Raw genomic sequence first — 22718 nt, 5'->3', positions numbered from 1 at the left:
CGTCCATCCATCCATCCATCCATCCATCCATCCATCCATCCATCCATCCATCCATCCATCCATCCATCCATCCATCCATCCGTCCATCCATCCGCCCGTCCGTCCGTCCGTCCGTCCGTCCGTCCGTCCGTCCGTCCGTCCGTCCGTCCGTCCGTCCAGTCCGTCCGTTCGTCCGTCCAAACTACCTGGCTGAAAGAAAAAAAGTTTATCAGCAGCAGCCAAGCCATTCGGTCAGAAATGACCAAAATTTATGCTGCTGATTGGGTCGGCCGAAGGCTACAAGCCTGATTGCAATTAATGTGTAACTGTTACGTGGTAAAGACAGGCGGAGAAGAGAGCAAGGTAGGGCTTCTTTCGATCTACTTTTTATCCTTACATGATTTCTAGAAACGGGCTACCGTAACAATTTTAGTAATGAAAGCAAGCGAATGTAGCTGTTTCATGTCATGTTTAGGAGCAATGCTAATCGCGCTACATTTGTTGGGTCAGCCGATCATTCATATACTTTTTACTGCTTGAGCCCCAGGGTACTTCGCTTTCGCCTTTGTTGTCAATATAGCCATCACGGGCCTCCTCAAGCTACTACAGCAGGTGGAGGGGTTGCGCCATGCAATTTACGCCGATGACATCACCCTGGACCAACACAGGATCCATCGGCGCCATGGAGGAGAGCGTTTATCAGACAACTACTATAGTCGAGACATTCTAACGCCTGCGGGCTTATCTGTGTCCCCACCAAATCAGAACTGCTACACATTTGCGCCCTGTGCGGGACCTGTGCGCGAGGTTGATGAGGTCCGGGTCTTGGGGCTCCATATTCACCGTTGACTCTAAGCAGACACTACAATTACCAAGCTCACCGGGAACATGGTGGGCCACATGCTGCGGCGGGTATTGAACCGGTGCGAGGGGCTCCGGAGACGCGACGCACTCCGTCTTTCGCAGGCCCACGTTACCAACCGCATCACATATATTCTACCCCGTACTTAAATTTCAGCGCAGCCAATGTAATACAACTCGGCATCATCATTAGGAAACTGGTGAAACGGGAATTGGACCTCTCAATCAAAACTTCCACGGACCGACTTCTCGGACTGGAGGCGCTGTGCACTTCCCAGGAGTGGCGTGAGGCCCATACCGTTAGTACACACGCTTGGTGCAAACAGGGCCAGGACAGCGTCTGCTCAAGCGCCTCAAAATCTCACCCTTGTGTTCCGGAAGACGAAGCTCGCCGTATCCCCGAAAGTTGGCGACACAAGATGTACTCTTCCCGACTTAATATGAATCCGGACCTCCACGAAGGTCGTCGCTTAGCTCGAGCGCGGGCGCTGCACTCTAAACACGGTTCCAAACCAGGGGTGTACTACGTCGATGTGGCTGGTCCGACCCGTTCGGGCGACTACACGGCGGCGGTGGTGAACCGCAACGTACAGGTCAATGGGCTCTCTTTCTGAGCCGAGAGTGCTCATCAGGCCGAGAAAGTCGCAACTACCCTCGCGGTTTCTGACCCCCAATGCCGAACTGTCATCACCGACTCGAAGTTTGCCTGTGAAAGCTATATGCGCGGTTAGGTTGGCACACTGGCTCACCGCTTGCTTTACAATGCTGTCTGAGACGTGGAACCCTAGCCTAGGCGCATCGTGTCGGCGCCGGCCCATCAGAGACTTCCAGGGAACGAAGCGGCAAACGCCGCTGCCCGCGCGCTTATCACCCGGGCACCCACCCTCCGATCCCCCAATGACGAAATAGGCAAATCGCTGGTGCGGTTAAAAGAAATAATTGAGGACTGCAAATCTCGGCACCAACGGTATTCACCTCCAGCGAAGGGGATGTCGAAGGCCGACGAACGCGTTCTGCAACAGCTGCAGATGAACACTTTCTCGTGTTCGGCCCAGGCTGCTCGCTACGACCGAAATGTGAATCCCGGATGCCCGCACCGTGAAGGGAGTCTTTAACCCACATGGTGTGGGCATGTCAATCTAGTCCCCATCCCACTTCCAATAAAGAGGCGTGGGAGGCCTTCCTCCACGGGAGCTCATCGGTCGGGGCCCAAAAGGCCCTGGCCCGCCGTGCTCGCGAGACGACTGGCACTTGCGGCGACCCGGAATGGGGCTGCTGACCAAATGAGGCCGGCGTTCACCATCTTCGCCGGCTCGCGTCCTCTCATTACTGGAAATAAAACGTTTCACACGCCTATCCAAGCACAACGTGCATTAAAAAACAAAAATGACACATGGTATACGTTTGCCCTGTAGTGGACGCAGCTGCCTGAAGTGAAGACGATTATGGTGTGCACTTCGTTTCTAAACTGCTGAAAATCGCCGCCAGGGCCACGTTTTGATCGGCTGGGATGTGGGTGTATCAATAAGATTTGGACAGTTGGATGGATGGAAAAAGGTGGACCTTGACTGTATAGATGAAGGCCTGCCCTCGTCTCTCGTCGCTCGTCGCTCGTCAGGTATATTCAACTATTTCTACGATTACGGGAGCACATATGGCAGGTTCTTGTCTTAGTGGATATATTGTGTGCATGCTGGTTTTCTCTAACTGAAGAGGTCCGGCAATATCGAAAAATTTGCCCAACCGACTACTCATGGAAGCTTCTAACCCTAGCTCCGCACATACTGCAAAACGCTACGTTTCATTTCAACATCAATTGGCTAGCCTGAATGTATCCCTGTTGAATGCATTTAATTCACAGAGCACACAAACAACACGACGTTCAACTATAGATGCCGCGGTAGTAGCGGTGGTGTAAACATTTATTCGGTAACGAGAGGATGACGCTCGTGGGAACCAGTAAACTTCGTGTCGTTCCACATCACGTCATTTGCTGTTGCCCCCGAAAAGGGGGACAGGGAAACCAACAAACTTACAAATTTTCGAAATTCGGGCAGACGGATTGTCCATTACATACAGAAATTATGCAGCAATGCCTTGAGTGTCGCTGGCATCCTATAGAGTGCGGCAGTAGGTTTTCCGCTGTGTAACGAGGGCAAAAATGGAGTGAAAGGACGGATGGCTATTAACCTTTGACTAAATTGTCCTCCGCACGCACTGACTAAAATGTGCTTGTGGCATTTACGTGCGATTTTTTCTGTTTAAACGTTTTTTTTTTTCTTTTTGTTTCAACCCAAATGCTAACCTTGATTGCTTGTGCTTTCGCGCTTGTGCATGAGAAATAATTGAAGGCTCTGAAGTGTCGGCTAGTTTCCATACATAAATCGTGCTTTCTCACTCAAAAACGTGAGCTATCCGTTGCCGTTCAGACTATAAATGCGCACTGCTCCGTGCATTTAAAGTAGGATTTAGATACGCACTTAAACCACGGCTCCCTGCTCATATTGCCTTTTTATTTTCTGACAAAAAAAAAAAGCGGAAAGTTATTGAGCCAACAAAATAAAAAAAAAAAGATACGGGACAGGTGCTGCCCAGTTAGGGCAAGGACCGGTTAGAGATAAAGTAACGGCCAACGCGATATTATGTCCACCCAAGCCAATAGTTTGCAAGAAAGCGAGCGCCTCGAGGACGCACACGCTCCGCTGATGTCGGCACTGCTGCGGTGGACGTCGATAAAGAGGTGTACTTAAGTGGGCTTAGCCGGCCGCCGCCGCTGCTCAAGAAGTCAGTTTCCGGCTCAAAGGTATACGGACAAAGCTGACCACATCCATGGCGTTCCAGGCTACGCTTGTGCTAGCACTCACGCTCATCGGTGGTTCTTTCGGGCAGTTCAGGTCAGTCTAGTGCTGTTAAGGCTCACGTAGCCAACTTCTAGAGTGCGATGTTTAGCCTATCACATTCACTGGAGCAATAGGTATCCCCTCTTGCTCTTGAATGGCAAACATGAATAATAACGCTACTTTGAAATGTTTGGGTGCTGTAAAGAACATTACTTTTCATACTTGCCTCTCAGCAACTGAATAAAAAAATAGAGGCTCGTGCTTTGTGAAAGCGTTCTCAGAATGCAATTGCTGCTCAACAAGACCTCATGCATGTTTGACTGAAGCTAGTCACCTCGATTTTCATCAGTTGTACATGGTGTTGCTCCATGCTCCTAAACGAACACTTCATGCTATGTCCCAGAGAGTTTTAACGTCACAAGGTCAAAACTTCTGACTCAAAATCCGAGATGTGTTTCTTTCAGGAGCGCGACGGGTTCCTCGTTTTATTGCCAAAACATTTATTGGCTCAGGGGTGGCGTGACTTGACTTTGGAGTGTGACCATATGTGTACAGGAGATAACGACGATAAGAACAACGATGCGATAACCAGGTAATATTACCAATTTGATCACCAACCTGATTCGAGTATGGCCAAAGCCGTGCTGACCTCTAAATTTGGATTGGCCACCCTCAAACTTTGGCTATTGGGCACCCAAAAGTTGACCTCATCAAAATTTCACTAAAGGTGATGTTGGTCTCATTCGATCCAGTATGGCTAATTCATTGGTGACCTCCAAATTTAGAAGTACCACCCCCAAAATTTGACCTCTCTGGATCCCCGAAGTTTGATTTCGTCCGAAATTGACCATAATTGGTGTCTAACCTAATTTCAGCATAGACAACTCAGTGATTTTACTTCCAAATTTAGGTGGGCCACCCTCAAAATTTGGTCCCTGGACTCCTAAAATTTGGCTTAGTCCGAATTTGACTGATAGAAAAGGCAACTAAGCAACGGTTCAAAGCAATGAAACACAGAACTCATAACGAAACTAGGCACGAAGCTCTCAATGCTTCGCGAAGATACTTAAGCATTTAGCATGTACGTACTATCATGCAAAACGCAACACTGCCCTCGAGCATCCCAAAGCAATTTTGGCTAAGTCGCAGAACAGGATAAATGTCCACTCATACTGGGGAGTCGGAACTTTGCGTAGTGCGTAGTACGTAAAAGGAATTATGTAAATGGCAGAGTAAATGCGCACTTGGTTTTACCGCTTGGTCTCAGAATACAACCCAGACTCGGACAATGGGCATCATTATATTTTGTACTCATTGGTTTTTAAAACAAATTTTCGAGAACAGTATCTTTTTCTTTTATGCGTTAAGTTGATTTTATACAATAAATCCATCAAGCGCAAGTGGAGGCTAATCAAGAAATGTTCAGCGGTTATCTGCTCGTTATGCTGCGTACACAAAGACAACAAGGCGTTCTGCGGCATCCAGTGACAGCGCAGACAACATGCAGTTTCAAAAGCAGGCGGAGCCGGTGCTATCCGGATATAGTGGCCAAAGCTTTGGCTTGTATCTTGAATTTTCTTCGCAAACGGAACGAAAAGCTTAGCTTAGTAGTTCAGCGCTAGTAACGGTATGTTTATTTTTCAGCACATAAGGCATTCGATTGGTCACTGCAGCACCTACTAAACGCAACCAGCAGCTCGAGAAATACCTCTGTCAATGTGACTGCCAACACGGAGATCCAAAGTGTTGCAACATTTGGCAAGTTATGCAAAGTTAAAAATACAATCAATCAACTGCTTAATAAGAAAAAATATTCCTGTGTTTGTAATACACGCCTCAGTGTATATCAATTCACTACATCCTCTAAAACGTTCCAGTGGTTACCATATGACCAATTAAGTGTTCCAGTTGCAAATTGGTAACCGAAAATCATAAGGTTTTGTTGAAGTTTCCTCGTCAAGTGTATGCACCCATCTTCGTTTATCGCGCCTCGACGGTGACGTCGCCGGTGACGTACCAGGCACAGTTCACAAGGGCCTACACGCTAGGGAAGAAACTGCGGGAAACTTTGTTCGACCCGTACAGAGCGGTTTTTGAAACATGATTATTTTTTATTCTGTCAGTAACTAGCCCTTAGTATGCTGTGCTGATGTTGAGCAGAAAACACGAGATGCTTTTTCTTTTCGAGATGCGTCTTCACATTGGGAGGGTGTGTGAAATGCAAGCAGCGCGCTTTGCAATGCGCGACGAATGTTGCCAAAGCAAACTAGTTTCAAACCTTCACGGCGCAAATTGGTTTGAGTGAGTTTAGTAGGTGCTTCTACATGGCGATAGTTTGGGCAGACGTTATTTGTCTTTACTGTGAAAGGCGCGGACGATTTTGTGCCACCAGTGCTCTGCAACAGGTTTCATCCGAAAAGTAAAAAATCATTCCCTTTCGCCACGAAAACGATGATGTGGCGCTGGACGTAACCGTTTAAGTAACATGAGCCCAAGAGGATGCAAACACAGAAATCCTTCACATCAACTGCCAAGGCAACAACGAGAAAACCCTGACGAAAAAGGACCATCGGATGCATAGTGGGGATGGAATGCTGGAAATAAACATTCAGCCTAATGATCACCAGTATCGTCAACGCGGTGCGGAAGCCCGAGCCCAAAAACACTGTTTTAAAATTATTCACATCATTATCCGCAAACTTTTCAGGAGCTTTGCCTCCCGGCTTCTACATCGACAAAGCGACTTCTCTAACTAGGAGTCTACAATACATAACTTGTAAGACGAGTTCTCGAAAATATTCTAATTCCATTTATGCACACCACCGAAAACAGGATCGACTTCCGCAAAGCTTGGAGAGGCAAGCTCAAAGCTGCCCACTTCCCAAGAAGCATGTACCCGGCATACGACGACGAACGTTGAAAGCTCAAAGCCACACGCATTAAAAAATTATACGCCCATCTTGAAGGCACTATGTAAATGTTACTACTCCAGTGAACAGACTTGCCAATAGTAAACGATCGAATGGTCATTGTAGACGGAGCCATGGCCTGAAGCAGTACAGCCATCCAACTATGGGATGCTCTTATCACCTTAGCAGCCGCCCACCCAACCTCACAACGCCTAATCACCTATTCGCAAGCGGAATTTTGAAACTGTTAAAGAGAAGATTATCTCAATTCCAGCGCGTGTTCGTTCTCGAAAAGGCCAAGCACAAAGAAGAAATCAAAGAGCTAGGTAGGGTACCTGGACATCATAGCGTGGTCGAGAAGGGATGTGAACACACACTGTCACCCTAGCATTTTCCCTTCAATATATAGTTCTTCATTTGCTTCCCAATGAACAAAAATACTCACATACTCGTTGCATTCGCAGTTATATTTCAACACCACGGACTCGAACGTAGATGCTATCTCCTATCCCTCTATCTAAGGGCCTGAGCAAAAACCAAACAAACAGGAAATTTACCTCAAGCGACTACAAACACAGCCCTTTAATAACCAGTATATATACTACAGACTATATATAGTACAGAATGCCAATTCTGCGGGGAAAAGGCGGACCTCTATCGTACGATATGGACCTGGTATGAAATTCCGGTCATGAAGCTAATAACTCGGCAAACGACTGAGAGGTGGGAGGCGGATCCATCAAGCGTAACCCTCGGGGATAAAGAATGCCACCTCAAGAGAGCACGGGCGGCAGCGACAATCGAATGAGTCCCAGACTAGGGACAAACCCCTCTCTCAACCCACCGATTAAACATTTTCACCACCACAGTTACTATAAAACAAAATCACTCGGGTGGCATTTACGCTTTTCCGGTCAGCATTCACAAAATCGTCAGTCCCTAGTAATTAACTCAACGAACAGTGTGTATCATACGCAGTACTTCGATAAAATTTAATTACCTTTTTTTTTCTTAACAGCTTTTTTTTTTTTTTTTTGTCGTTGTTGTCGTTTTCAGTATTCGGCTTGGATGGAAAGACCCCAATGTCACCGATATTCTGGAACGGGCACCTGGTGACCCTATTTCTGTAATCCTGGCTAATCATCTGAATGTAAGTACATGCAGCAGGTGCCCTGCATCACCTTCACATGACTTAACTCTTCACTGCTTATGTTATATTCCAGCAAATGGAGAGGCGCTTCCAGCCCAGTTAAATTACAAGTCCTGGCCACATCACTTGCCAGTTTACGCGAAGATACGGCTTGGAAAGATAAAGCGCCTGACAAACAACGTCACCCAATGTTTTGTTTTTTTTTTTTACTTAGAACACGTGCACATGTGCGATATAAACCGCCTTTCATTCCTCTTAATTCAAACTGTCTCCTCTGTTCTTAGAGACCCCGTTCTGCAAAAAAACCGGCGTTGTCGGCTTTGTGAGCGAAAAATCCCGGGCCTGTCTTTGGCGGGTGGTAGCTGGCAGGTCACATATGGATGAGCACTGACTGGTCAGCAGGTTGCATGACGTCATGAGAGCACATGACATGCTGCAAACTCGGGCTTGCACTTTCAGATACCTGGGTGAAATGAAAATCGAACCTTTGAGGAACCGTTGCATTTTTTTTTTTTTTCAATGACGAATTCCAACGGTGATCCGGAGTGCTCTACCAATACGAGGATAAGCTTGGTTTCTAGGTATATATAAGGTTTCATCATCATCATCAGCAGCAGCAGCAGCAGCCTGACTACACCCACTGCAGGGCGAAGGCCTCTCCCATATATCTCTAATTAACCCGGTTCTGTGCTAGCTGCATCCACTTGACCCCTAAAAACTTAACTTCATCCGCCCACCTAACTTTCTGCCGCCCCCTGCTACGCTTTCCTGCCCTTGGAATCCAGTTTGTTACCCTAAGCGACCATCGGTTATCCTCTCTTCGCACTACATGCCCTGCCCATGCCCATTTCTTCTTAAATTCCACTAGAATGTCAGCAACTTGAGTTATTTCTCTGACCCACTCTGCACGCTTCTTATCTCTTAATGTTACCCCTACCATTTTTCGTTTCATAGCCCTCTGAGTTGTCCTCAACTTAAGTAGAACCCTCTTGGTTAGCCTCCACGTTCAGCACCATAGGCGAGTACAGGTAAGATGCAACTGTTGTATACTTTCCTCTTGGGCGATACCGGTAAGCTGCTAGTCATAATCATCGAGTGCTTGCCAAATGCGCTCCATCCCAATCTTATTCTTCTTGTTATTTCCTTTTCATGGTCCGGATCTGCGGTTACTACCTGTCCTAAGTAGACATATTCGCCTACTACTTCCAGTGCTTCGCTACTTAACGTAAAATGTTGTTCCTTAAAGCATTTTATGCTTGTAAAGTGGCATTGTCTTACCAGAAGCTGCTGGGACTCGCCGAAACCAAAACGCGCTCTAAGAATAGTCTTACGGACTTCCACCTATGTCCAATAACCCGTGCCTAAGGTGTACCTACTTGAATGTATATTTTGATAGTTTAACTTTTAACACAATTAAAGGCATGTCCTGCCCAATTTTAACAAGTAAATTCTCCGGCAAAATAGCAGCGCGTGGTATACGGCTAAGCGCTTACCAGCGTTATACAAACCATTATTACTTATGTAGGGTATGCTGTTGGGCTAGTTGGTGGTGTTTGTAAAGCATTATGGTGTATCAGTGCTGGCAGACAAGTACAAAAGGACTAGGGACAATTGTGTGTCAGCGCAGTTGTGTGTCCCTAGTCCTTTTGTCCTTGTTTGCCAGCGCTGCGACACCATAATCCATTATTACTGTCTCGGTTTTTGTTATTGTTGTTGTTTTTCACGAAATAATTATAAGCCCCGTTATATGCGACTAGATCACCATTTCCGGTGGCGGCTGCATAACAATAATTCTGGCAATAATCTTTTGGTGCGCCTAGGCGATCAATAATTTCCGCCGAAGGGTGCCATTCTGTAAGCGATGGCAGTGCATCGCAATCATTCGCCTTCGGTAACTCATTGCGCTCTTGAGTATACATACTACGTGCCTCAGGGACACCCGCCACTAATGTTCTTAACTTTTTTTTTTTTTAGGAATCAAAAGATGGTTTTTGCAACGTACGTCAAAAAAATGTGAATATCTTTGACTGGTAGGCTGGTTACCTTTATTTTAAAAGTTACCTTTTAACTATTGCACATCAGCACCTGTATACAATTATATATTTGTAGCTGGCCATTATTAATAGCTATTTCTGGTTTTAGATGTTGGATAACGCGATTAACCTCTACGCTGTGGCTTCACTAACTTTGTCCATCTCTTGCGAAATTCGAAAATGGCGCGCCTGCGGTGTGCGCCCATCGACGTCAGCAAATCTTGAGCAAATCGCATCGCTCCACAGCACGCATGCCACGTGACGTTCTCTCTCTCGTTTACGCTGAGCTACTTGCCGCTGGTCACTGCTTCCGCCTACTTTTTCCAAGTCTTGGTCGAGGTGGTTACTTGATACCACGGAGTGACGTACACTGGTGGGCGGCGCTTTGCGTGCAACGCGCGCTCGCCACTTTCGAAGGGCACAAGAAATACCACATTTGTTGAGGCACGGGGTTGAGGGTAACCGCGTTTTCGAAATTATAGAAACTGATTTGGCTATCCCTAGTGGTTAGCTATATAACTCTAACTGCAATCAAGTGGCTACCTGTAACAGTTAAAAAGCTATTAGAATTTAGTTAACTGGCTTACGGGTTACCAGGGCTCGCCTTTTCTTATTTCTGCCAGCACTGACATTAGTATGCTGCAGAAGTTTTTTTTTTATTTATTTATTTGTTGTGGAAGGCTTGCCTGCAACGCCTGGCATATGCTGTGCTGTAGGCGGTGCCTTATGCGTTTAGGCATTTCATGCGTCATTCTACCGTCGTCCCTTACGATTTCCACACTGCGTTTTCCGCGTTCCTTGACATCGCACGAAGGAAAGGGGTGCCTGAGCCGCACAGCCACGGATGTAAAGCAAGGTTTTCGCAACTGGCAGGACGCTGACTCGCGGGATTTTATTTCATCGGAAACGAAGTGATGCTGTGAAGAGCGTCGCAAAATTGCGCAGTGCTGTGAGCAAGTGTGGGGTATCCAGAGGCCGTATTCTACAACGATCTGTTATACACTGAGGCGAAATCCTTACACCTCATTACACAAAAATGCATTTGGCGTTGCTTTAAATGCCGTTCTCAGCGCTGTCAGCAAACGCGGATTGCATTATTAAGGGATCTCCATGCAGTGCCAGATCTTCCCTCTTTCGTTTCAAAACTGTGACGCAAACTTTCTTTGTGCACCGTACCGGTTGGTGTCAAACTGTTTCGCTTCCCGTTTTACATGCGTCTGCTAGTCAAGGTAGAGGCGCAATAGGGATTCGAACCACCGACATATGTGCCTTCAATTATGTGTGTTCATGACCTGAACATACCACATGACCTACCGCAGCAGGCGTCGTCAGAGGAGGATGATAAGTGGATAGGGCGCTATCAGATAAGCAGAATGAATACATGGGGCATTAGCGTTGCCGGTGACTTCGTGGCGCACGCCACAGGAGGGAGCGTGGGGAACGGGTCTCGCGGCAGCGCATCGCACGAGCCATCTTTCGCCTCCGTACACGTAGGCGGTCATAAGTGTATCTGCTAATCTATATTTTTTTATTCTGGTTTTCTGGCTGTGGTCGCTGTCATTGAGTGAAGCCGGCGGCTTTGAAACGTCCAGGGGAGGCGACCTGACTATTGGCGACCGGACCTCACCATTGGCTGCACGTCGCAGCCACAAGTTAGCTGGTGCTTGCGGAGAGTGGCGATTGCTACGTCGACGGCGGGTCCCGCTATCTTGCGACTTTGGATTTATGTGACTGGCCGCGCGCTGCTTACATTTAATGATGCCGTCATGATGACGTGGCGCCAAATGAAATGGATATTGGATCCTTATAGAATATGACCCCTAGAAAACACATGGTGGCCCTCATTCTTGTACCCGAGAGTTTCGATCGCCTCTCCGTACTTATATGCTGCGTTGTCGCTGTCGTGCATGTGTCATGGCAAGCGAACAGTAGCCGCCACTGCAAACTTCGCTCTACCAACTGCCGCATCGAAATCAAGACAACTATAGGTGACAAAAGTAGACATCTATACCGTGGACACGGTAATTTTCATTCAGACAGGAGGCGACATGTGACATTGTTTTGTCTCCCATCCCAAACAGATGCAGTACTTTGGAGTGCTGACTATTGGCACCCCGCCCCAGTCTTTCAAGCTGCTCATGGACACGGGCTCCAGTAACTTCTGGGTGCCGTCTATAAATTGCGATGGCACCATGCTATGCAGTAAGTATATGGGCTACCGAGTCGTACTGTTCTTTGTAATCGTTCATCTGTCTATGCGTCTGTAGGAAACTGCCGAATACAATTATCTACTGGTGGTTCACATCACTCCCTGCCTCCTTGAACCCCACTTTGATCGCAGATGACCATGCAAAGTACGACAGTAGCAAGTCCAGCACTTACACCGCCAGCGGAAGATACATCAGGATCCGCTACAGTGGTGGTGTGGTTCGTGGCATCACGAGTATCGACAACGTGGGTATAGGGACCGGCACAGTGACCCAGTACAAGTTCGCTGAAATGACGCACGCTGACGGCAAGCTGTTCAGGAATGCCAAGTACGACGGTATTTTCGGCCTGGCCTACCCCAGCATCTCACAAAACAACCAGCTGCCGTTGTTCGACGCCATGGTCAAGCAAAACGTCGTGACAAAGTCCGTCTTCTCTCTCTACCTTGCCAAGCAACCTAGCGAGCAGAATGGTGGTGAGATCTACTTCGGTGGCATCAACCAGCAACACTACACGGGTGACATAAGCTACGTGCCTGTCACCCAACAGGCTCACTGGCAGATCAGAATGGACAAGTAAGTTGTGTGGTCGCCCGTGTGCGATTGATGAAGGCGCTAAAGTTTTCGCGAGGAAAGGGACTGGTGCTGTAATAGAAGGTGCCTTGGTTAGGAAAGGAAGAGGTCCTGGGACGCTGCAACTTTATGGTAGTTGAGGCGGCGAAAAATTGTTATCCCGCCGTTGCACACGTCAGAGATATAAGACTACAATATAACGCGCACAGGAAGATCACTGTTATTTTAGCATATAAATAAATAACCAATATAAGATTTAGGCAGCACGACGAACTTGAGAGCATGTTTTGCCGCTTTAAGCATTTTAAAAACGTCTGTGCGCATTCGACTGCGGCACGAATTCGGGAAGAGATATTTTTTTTTTCTATTGCAAGCAGCAAGAGGAAAAGCAAACAAAGAACTATTAAGCTGCAAATGATAAAGCGGAAAACAGTTGTACCCGCAGGCAACAGAAGATTCTGCGAAGTAAGTGGTTGCTTATAGCCAGGCCGTGTACTTTCCGGTAACACCGATAAACATCCGCAGGCAAAAGGAAAAAGAAAGAAAGAAAGTGACTGAATCAATTAAAACCTAAAACTACCTTTTTTTTTCATGTTCATGCGAGCCTATAGGACCCCATTCTTCACAAAAAAAGAAAAAAACTTCCCACTTGCCTTTCTTCAAAGTTCAAAGTAGTGAATTAGGCTAGCAGACCATAAAAAAAAAAATGCTGTCCGAAAAGGGGGGCGTGAGTAACTCCATACTCAGCCGCCCCGGCCCCCGAAACACATTCGATAGCATCTTCGTTGTTGTACCAATTTGAACCATATGAGGAAATCTGAAAGTCCGCTTCTCCCCAAGGCTTGCTTTCCAAACGTCGGAAGGACTCGTTCCCAGACGACATTCCCGTATTCTTCGTATTGGCAGGATACCTACTAGAAGAGCTGCCGGATGAATTCAATCGACATGAATAGTTGTCGTAAAAATAATGTTAAATAAACTTGCGGAATGTCTACAATGCTCAAAGCATTTTTCTCTTTTTTTTGCTTTTACTTCCACATGCCACGCAAACGCACACAGACTTACGAATGAAATATGAGAAATCAGCATTTCCTGCGAGTAAAACAACCCTCACGAACTCGAATAGCACGAGAAGTCCATCTTCCTTGGAGATCACTTTTAATGGTGAAGTAACAGGGGAGTATTGTAAAATTATATTCTGAATACGTTGAAATGACTGGCCCATCTTCCGATGTGCAGGAAAATCATTCCTTTACAATTCGCGCTTCGCTAACAGCGAGTAGTTAAGACTGCCGTAAAAAACCAATGGGGTGCACTCTTGATATATTATTGTAACGCACATAAGAATACTGTATGCTATATGACGATGTTGACAGATATATAGTCTAGCCTTCAGATGTGCCGCAAAATCTTCGTTCTATTTCTTGTTTTCTTGACCTTGCACCGAGTATTTAACGTGTTATAAAAAATAATGAGGTAGTTTTCGACAAAACATGTACAAGGGTGCCCGTGGGGATGATATGCGGATATATTGATAGTTATCGCGCAATTATACAATATGCAAAATAATTTCGTTCATGAACAACTTTCCGTTCAAAAAATGCGCCAATAAAGAAAAATAAAATGGGGTTGTACAGAATGTCTGCGTATGTTCAGTGTTCGAATGACATGCAGACTGACGATAGCAAAATAAGCTTTTTTTTTTTGTTTAGTTTTTTTGGTGGTGCTAAAATTGGACACTATCACGTTAAATATTTCCTTCATGAATCTTCTCCCGGTGGTGAGAATTTTTTATTGAACGCTGGGATGTTACTTATAACCATGCAATACATATAGTAGACACATTTGGCCATTTCTTTCCTTATCCCATTTACCGTAATTAAATTCCGTTTTCTCTCTCCTCGCCATCTGAGCTGGGCTTCTTAAACCTGTAGCTCAAAGTTTTAAGAAATATGCCCCTGAGTTTACCCGCAAGCGGCTCACTTGCCGGCCGCACACACGTTGACCATGCTGGAATAAATACGGCGCTTGCTTGGTTGCCTCTGTCTAAGTTGGATACAGACTATACTTTGCCTCATCAAGATCAGCCACTTTTCTGGTGTACCTGCAATTGACTTTAGCAAAAGGGCTCCACGTTCCTGAAAGCTCCCACTTATTGTAGCGAAAGCCACATTGCGCTAGGTTTTCAAGCCGTCGGCGTGGCACCGTGTTACCGTGTGCCGACCGTAGAAGAAGCAAAAAAGAAGAGGCGACCAAGAAGTATTTAAAAAAAGAAATGAATGAAAAGAATAAAAAGAAGAAAAGAAGAAGAAGAAAGTAAGAAGAAGAAGAAAAGAAGGAAAGAAGAAGATAGAAAGAAAAGAAGAAAAAAGAAATAAAAGAATAAGAAGGAGAAGAAAAGAAGAGATAAGAAAAGAATAAAAGGAGAAGAAGAAGACCGAAGACATAAGCTGAGCCTTAGCGTAGCCAGGGTGCTGTAGCTTTCGCTACACCATTGGGCTTGACCGCAGTTAAACCACAGCTAATCTTTATACCGAGGTTAGGGCGTTTTTACATGTTCAAAGACATTGCTGTCATGAGGCTGCGGCAGAGTGCACCATCAGCAACACGCGCGCACGCGACGGCCAGTGCGCCTGTCTCAGACCAAGAGCTGCCGGTATAAATACCGCCGCACTGCACAGTAAAGATTCATTCCTCTTTCCCACATGCTTGCGTGTTACAAAGGCGACATTTGAGAAGTTGCCCCCGATTTCATTATACCTTCGATATCTGGTCATTTATGTAATGAAAAACAACCAGTTGCTAAAAATAAAAGGACACCATGAAATAATCGGCTATTTAACATGCGTTTATTTTTTTATCAAGTCACTCACTCTTTTATGACTGATTTCAAGACTGATTTAGCGTTATTTCTCTTTGGCCCAAACTTCTCCCCCCCCCCCCCCCCCCCTCTCTTCTAATTCCAAATCTCGCTGTGCTTTACAGCATGCAAGTCAAAGACACGCAGCTGTGCATCGGTGGCTGCAACGCTGTGGTCGATTCTGGAACCTCTTTCCTGAGCGGTCCGACAGCTGAAGTGCAAGCCCTGCACCAGGCTATTGGAGCTACTCGCACCGATGCCGGATACGTGAGTCCATCGACTGAAACTTACTTGAACTATGTGTTCGTTTGCTATGAATAAACCTGACGTGTCTTCCCGTTTTAGCAAGGAAAATATTGTGAGCCTTCCGTGGATGTTCTTTAATTTGTACATGCCATGATCTTCCTCTTTCATTTGTACATACCATCATCGTCCCGCGGCGCCGGCTCCGGCACGCGCCTGGGTTTTGTCATAGGATTAAAACGCTAGACAAGGCATCGCTGGCCTTGCCGTCACGACCTTGCCGTCTCAACCTAGCCTTCTTTCACAAGCGGTGGAGGTGCGGGGTAGAGGGTCCGGCCGGGTCGGGATTGCTCTCGGTGGACATGATTATGGTGGTAGTTGCTAAACGACGACCGGAACGTAGCTCCAGTGAGAGGCCGCAAGGGGATCGAACTCGACCTCCACCACTTGTGAATGCGACATGCCTTCAACCTCATGTTACCAACGCCGGTCTATTCCAAGCCCACCTCGACGATCCTCCCCACCTCCAGTATCTTCCTCTGAGCCTCGTGGGAACCATGTATCCCGACGCCGGTCCACATCCCCATACCACCGCTCAGTTTCCCCTCTCCGCCCCGCAACCGGTCTCCCTGTCCGCCATCCGGAAAACTAAGTGTTACAGTTTGCGGTCAAACTGCACGCTGCGAACTTACTAAAAGTCCTCCTGATCGCCCGTATAACGTTATTGGTGTTATCGCTGAAGGTATACCGGTTGAAGCTTTGATTGACACAGGGGCTGCAATTTCTGTCATTCACGCTGATTTGTGCTACCGTTTGCGAAAAGTGACAACCCCATATGATGGGCCTCAACTCCGTGGAGCCAATAACGTCCCTTTGCGCCCTTCAGCGAAGTGCACCGTACGAGTTGTTATCGACGGCATCCGCCATCATGTGCAGTTTGCTGTGCTCTCACCTTGGGCGCATCTCATGATTTTAGGATGGAATTTTTTGTCAACCGCTTCGGCGTTAATTTCTTGTGGCGACCGTGTTATCCATATGACAGACAGCGATTTTTCATCTGAAGTTTCTGAACGACATCATCCCCTAGTTGCCGCCGCTGATACTGTTTTGCCTCCTCAGAGCGAAAAACTGCTTACCGTTGTTTCTGACCACATCACTGACGGGGACGTACTCATCGCACCATCTCATCGTCATCTTGCACGCGGCATCGCCTTCCCGTCTAGCCTTGTGAGGTTCTGCAACGGCTCAGCGACAGTAGCGGCCACTAACACTTCACGTGAATCCCTCGTGCTCCCAAAAGGAACTTCTCTCCCCTGCTTTGTGGATGTTCAACCTTCGTCCTTGATGGTGCTCACCGCCCCTCTGCCTCAGCGCCGTGTTTCGCCAGACGTCTCTCTTTCTGTTCTCACAAAGACTCTTAATCCTAACCTCACGCCGAACCAACGCCAAGGACTGCTGACATTGCTTCGACACCACCAAGCCATTTTTGATGCCACTTCCACACCACTGGGACGGACTAGTGTTGCGCACCATCGCATCATTACTGAAGGTAACTCTATCGTTCGACGACGGCCTTATCGGGTTTCCCTCTCTGAACGAAAAGTAATTGAAGAAAATGTAAATGACATGCTTCATCGCAATATAATTCGTCCTTCAACAAGCCCATGGTCCTCCCCAGTAGTGCTAGTTAAAAAAAAGGACGGCTCGGTACGCTTTTGTGTTGATTACCGCGCACTCAACAAAATTACCCGCAAAGATGTATATCCGATGCCGCGAATTGATGACGCCCTTGACTCCCTCCAAAGCTCCGAATATTTCTCGACCTTGGACTTTCGCTCAGGGTATTGGCAAATACCTATGCACGAGGACGACAAAGAAAAAACCGCTTTCGCAACACCCGATGGCCTTTACGAATTTAATGTTATGCCTTTCGGACTTTGTAACGCACCAGCGACATTTGAAAGAATGATCGACACTGTACTTCGTGGCCTCAAATGGAGAACCTGTTTGTGTTACTTGGACGACATTGTTATCTTTTCGGCAACCTTTAATGACCATCTCACGCGCCTGAATGAAGTCCTCACCTGTCTCGCTTCGGCAGGCCTTCAGCTCAACACCAAGAAGTGCCACTTTGCACAGAAGGAAATTAGAATATTGGGACATCTGGTCAGCCATGACGGCATTCACCCAGATCCTGAAAAAATAATCGCGGTCTTGAACTTTGCTCGTCCACAACGGATTACAGATTTGCGCAGTTTCCTCGGCCTCGCGTCCTACTTCCGGCGTTTTATAAGGCATTTTGCAACTATTGCTGCACCACTTCATGAGCTACTTAAAGCACGCAGCCCTTTCGTGTGGACTGAGCAGTGCGAAACTGCTTTTAATGACCTCAAGCACGCCCTCACATCAGATCCTGTTCTTGGCCACTTTAGTGACAGCGCTCCAATTATCCTGCACACCGATGCCAGTGGTCACGGTCTTGGCGCTGTACTTCTGCAGCGTGATGCAACATCGCGTGAGAAAGTGATTGCCTTTGCCAGTCGGACGCTCACTCCAGCTGAGAAAAACTACACCATTACCGAGCACGAGTGTCTTGCTGTCGTCTGGGCTGTCCAAAAATTTCGCCCTTACCTATACGGTCGGCACTTCACAGTTGTGACCGACCACCATGCTCTTTGCTGGTTGTCTTCACTCAAAAACTTGACAGGCCGACTTGGTCGCTGGATTCTACGCCTGCAAGAATACCATTTCGACGTCACTTATAAATCTGGTCGCCAACACCAAGACGCCGACGCTCTCTCTCGCTGTCCCCTTTCGGAATCCGCTTGCTGCTTTTCTTCACAATTCATTTCCACCTCTGACCAGAGCCGACCATTTCTTTGCCCGACGTATATCACAACCGTTTGTTTTGACGACTCTGAGAACAAGCACGCTCTCCGCTCACAGCAATTAGCCGATGCCTACTGCCGTCCTATCATCGACCGCCTTATCGGCGCTTCGGACCCGCCCAATGCTAGGCTTCGCCGACAGCTGAGCAATTTCAAGCTCGAAGATGGCATCCTACTCCGCTACGTGTATTGCCCTGATGGAACTCGCTGGATCCCAGTCGCGCCGCGTGTGCTTCGCCCACGTATACTGGCGGCTCTCCACGATGACGCTACTGCAGGTCACCTTGGTTTTGACAAAACCTACGACCGCGTGAGAAAACGATTCTTTTGGCCTGGCTTATCTTCCACCGTTGCCAAATACGTCGCATCCTGCCCTCTGTGCCAACGTCGCAAACGGCTGACTTCTTCGCCCGCTGGCCTTCTACAACCTCTTCCTTGTCCCACCACGCCATTCGACGTAGTCGGCATCGACTTATATGGTCCCCTACCTCTCTCCTATGGGGGTAACCATTGGATTATAACAGCTGTCGACCACCTCACACGTTACGCTGAGACAGCACCTGTACCGACTGGTTCCGCTGAAGAAGTAGCAAATTTCTTTTTGCGATCAATTGTATTACGACATGGCGCTCCTCGGGTGCTCCTAAGTGACGCGGTACAGCCTTCTTATCGAAAGTCGTTGCCGAAGTTCTTCACGCCTCATCCACCCTTCATAAGACAACCTCAAGCTACCATCCCCAGACTAACGGTCTGACTGAGCGATTTCATCGCACCTTGTCGGACATGATATCAATGTACATCACACCAGATCATCGAAATTGGGACACTATTCTACCATTCGTCACATTCGCCTATAATACAGCAGTACAGCGAACTACCGGTTACTCTCCATTTTTCCTTGTTTATGGCCGTCCTCCCACTACAATTTTCGACGCTTCCTTCTTCTCTACGCCCGACTACTCCACATCAGTACCTACCCAGTTCTTATCTCGTGTGGCCAATGCCGTCATCTTGCCCGACTCAACACGGCAGCATGCCAGGAAGTCCGCAAGACTCGCTATGATTCTACACATCGAGTAGTCTCTTTTCGTCCTGGTGACGAAGTACTGCTTTACACACCATTGCGCACCTCTGGCCTTAGTGACAAATTCCACCACCGCTACGTAGGTCCCTATGTGATCATAAGCCAAACTTCCCCAGTGAACTACGAAGTGACGCCTGTTGATCCCCCAGCTGATCGACGCTACCGTGGAACTGAAATTGTTCATGTGTCTCGCCTGAAACCGTTTGTGCGCCGTGATGCATCGGTTAGGTAGGAGCGGCCAGGCTGGCCGCTTCCGACCCCCCGGGCAGATTGTGTGAGCCTTCTGTGGATGTTCTTTAATTTGTACATGCCATGATCTTCCTCTTTCATTTGTACATACCATCATCATCGTCCCGCGGCGCCGGCTCCGGCACGCGCCTGGGTTTTGTCATAGGATTAAAACGCTAGACAAGGCATCGCTGGCCTTGCCGTCACGACCTTGCCGTCTCAACCTAGCCTTCTTTCACAATATAATCTTGCACCTTCGACACTATACGCTGCACACAAATCGCGGTTTGGCTGCCCAAGGCGATATGCAATTCTCAAGTGTTCCTGCTTACATATAGCGTAAAACGTAGATTCACTCAATAATTTGAGATCAGAATAAAAGAAAGAGATTTAAATTTATTGATGATGATGATTATGGGATAATGCCGCCAAAACAGTTTAGCTAAATAGCTTCATAACTAACGTGTTTTCTGCCTACAGCGATAGGGTGAAAGGCTCATTTTCTAGATCATTTCCCACCAGAGAGAGTTAAGCAGTAGGTCGAGGAAAGCCTTGCACCCAATGGATTGTGCACCCAGCGCACTGGGGATCAAACCCCGCAACTCCGCGGACGAGGCGCGCATGCTCAAATCACCCGACCACTGCTGCCGTCTATTCAAATCCCCCGATGTGTTCCGCAGACGGGGTAAGCGTAGTGATGTTTGGACATTTGCAAGTGCGTAATTTGAAGCCGTCAGAATATGCCTCCTAGCTGACCTGATACGATAGGTCATGGCAACAGCGTCCGTTTAGCGGAACAAGCTCCGCATAAACTGATTACGACATGCGAAAGCATGTTTGACATGGTTTGGCATCGTTTCGTTTGGCAGCTTGGCATTGAGAAACTGGCGCAGTCTCGCAAAGTGTTAGACGTCTTTAGTTGTCTCGGTCTTTGGGGAAAGGAAGGCGCAACATCTGTCTCACTTCACAATGGGCATCTATATCGAGAATTAACGGCATACATGTGGTCAGTTGGAATTCCTATCGCAAACGAGCCCCCATCTTGACTAGCAGATGGATTCAAAATGGGAAGCGAAATGGTATGACGTCACTTTGAACGCTCGACAAAGAGCGGTTGCATCAAAATTTTACGCGTTCGGTCGAGAAGGCGCCGCCGTTGCCGTCGCTGTAACCCAGAATTCAGAAAAGAAAAATGTGTCGGAAAAAAATGCGCACGTGACTTCATATCAAAATTGTGACGCAACCGCTTTTTGCAGCTCATTTGCCTTTCTCTCTCTCCTTCTCCCTTTTTGTTTCAAGGGCGATATTTTTTTTTTTTTTCGAGAACCCCCGTTCTTGAAATTTAGAAGAGTAGAAAATTCCCTATTTTGTCGACAAAAAAGGCTTGGTTTCAGTTGTGTGGAGGTCTAACACCGTCAAGTGGCATTGAGCACTTAGCAGCTCGGCGACCTCCGTGGCTCTTGCCAGAAGCAACGCAGCAGGATCGCTTTTCGATTAATTGTTACTGTTAGACTGTCACCAAGCCGTTGTAGCTTTCTTACTAGTCGCCTTTCTAGGATTAAATAATAGCCTTTCTGTAGAAGAACGGCTGATTGGGCGAGTTGGTGAACCATGACGGACAGTAATATAAGTCCGCAACAAAGGCGTGACAAAGAGGAGAAGTTGTCCACTTCTCTTTGTCACGTCTTTGTTGCGCACTTACATTACTGTCCGTCAAGCCTTTCCGTCTTCGATCACTCTAAAATTATGCTTGTAATCTTTGCTTGCAGTACAAAGTTGACTGCGATGGCATCCCTAACCTGGCACCAATCACAATCAATCTCAGCGGAAAGGCGTATCCTCTGCAAGGAGAGGATTACACCATTAGGGTAAGCACAGACCACACCGATTCGGCGTGTTTTCCAATAGAAAAAGAACACCGCAATAGCTGTGCTGATGCTGCGGCTCTTCCTCTCAGATCCCGATCGAGTCTGGTGGCGTCGAGTGCTACACGCGCATCTCCGAAGGTGGCTCTTCCGGTACACCGCTGTGGATCCTTGGCGCTGTGTTCACGCAGAAGTACTACACCGTGTTCGACAGGGGCCAGAACCAAGTCGGGTTCGCCACTGCCGTGTAGCCGCATATCTTCGCTCGCCCGCGTGCGAAGGAGACGTTGGCCCTCGTGGAAGAGAAGCGCTCGGCAAATAAAAGTGCCTGCGTTCAATGCTGTTTGCTAGCTCCTTGCGCAGTTTTCATCCATCCTCGTTAGCACAGGGATGGAGCGCGTGCCCTGCATGATCCAGAGTCCGCTTCTTCTACCGGCTGCGCATGCTCGGAGCAAGGCAAACAAAAACAACCTTGCATGTTCCCGCGAAGCAGAAGAAAGCTCCTAGCTATTTTTTAGAGCCAATTTCATGTCAGTAAGAGCACTGCGTCCCTTGCTGCTTTGCGATGCGTCTCAGGTTGCAATTTTCACGGCCATGTCTTTATGACTTTTTTTATGGCCCATTTGAGGCGCTAAATCGAATTCTGCAACGAAACACATAACAGTCATAGTATACAGCCTGGCGGGATTATCAGCCGCTCGGTGCACCGACCAACATTCAGTCATTCAACTCATGCACTGCTGTCGTTAACGAAGAGCACTTTTACCATGTGTTTCAGTCCCTCGACAAGGCAGGCGCGAGCTGTGCGAGCCAGTCGATTCCTGTTAGTGCCAGCGTATGATGCGTCTTCCGACTGGTCTCTTGTAACTATTGTGATTAGGATTGCGCGGAGCACTGCACGTATGACTCAGCTGTAACGACATCTGAGGGTCTATTTACGCTGTCAGGTGTAACCGCGCTGCGTTACTGTGTGTCGTTTTAGAGAATTGAGCGGACGA

At 47.5% G+C, this 22718-nt stretch overlaps 1 protein-coding gene across 1 annotated transcript; it reads left to right on the top strand.

Annotated features, from left to right (window-relative positions):
• The first annotated feature begins 3624 nt into the window (after positions 1 to 3624).
• Positions 3625 to 22046, top strand: LOC146203275 (lysosomal aspartic protease-like). The gene is made up of 7 exons (XM_084585471.1): positions 3625 to 3734; positions 7646 to 7739; positions 11854 to 11974; positions 12114 to 12555; positions 15538 to 15679; positions 21625 to 21723; positions 21813 to 22046. The coding sequence occupies exons 1-7, from the start codon at positions 3670 to 3672 to the stop codon at positions 21969 to 21971; spliced, it is 1122 nt and encodes a 373-aa protein (XP_084441597.1). The 5' UTR covers positions 3625 to 3669; the 3' UTR covers positions 21972 to 22046.
• The last annotated feature ends 672 nt before the right edge of the window (positions 22047 to 22718 follow it).

The sequence above is a fragment of the Amblyomma maculatum genome, chromosome 1, assembly GCF_055883805.1.
Source record: "Amblyomma maculatum isolate TAMU_Amacu chromosome 1, ASM5588380v1, whole genome shotgun sequence".
Classification (NCBI taxonomy): Eukaryota; Metazoa; Arthropoda; class Arachnida; order Ixodida; family Ixodidae; genus Amblyomma; species Amblyomma maculatum.
Note: the sequence above shows the minus strand (reverse complement) of the source record. Positions and strands in the feature narration are given on the sequence as shown.

Coding starts and splice junctions, on each gene's coding strand:
- LOC146203275 (XM_084585471.1), top strand. CDS start 3,670: ATGGCGTTCCAGGCTACGCTTGTGCTAGCACTCACGCTCATCGGTGGT. Junction 3,735..7,645: donor GGTTCTTTCGGGCAGTTCAG/GTCAGTCTAGTG, acceptor TGTCGTTTTCAG/TATTCGGCTTGGATGGAAAG. Junction 11,975..12,113: donor CGATGGCACCATGCTATGCA/GTAAGTATATGG, acceptor CTTTGATCGCAG/ATGACCATGCAAAGTACGAC.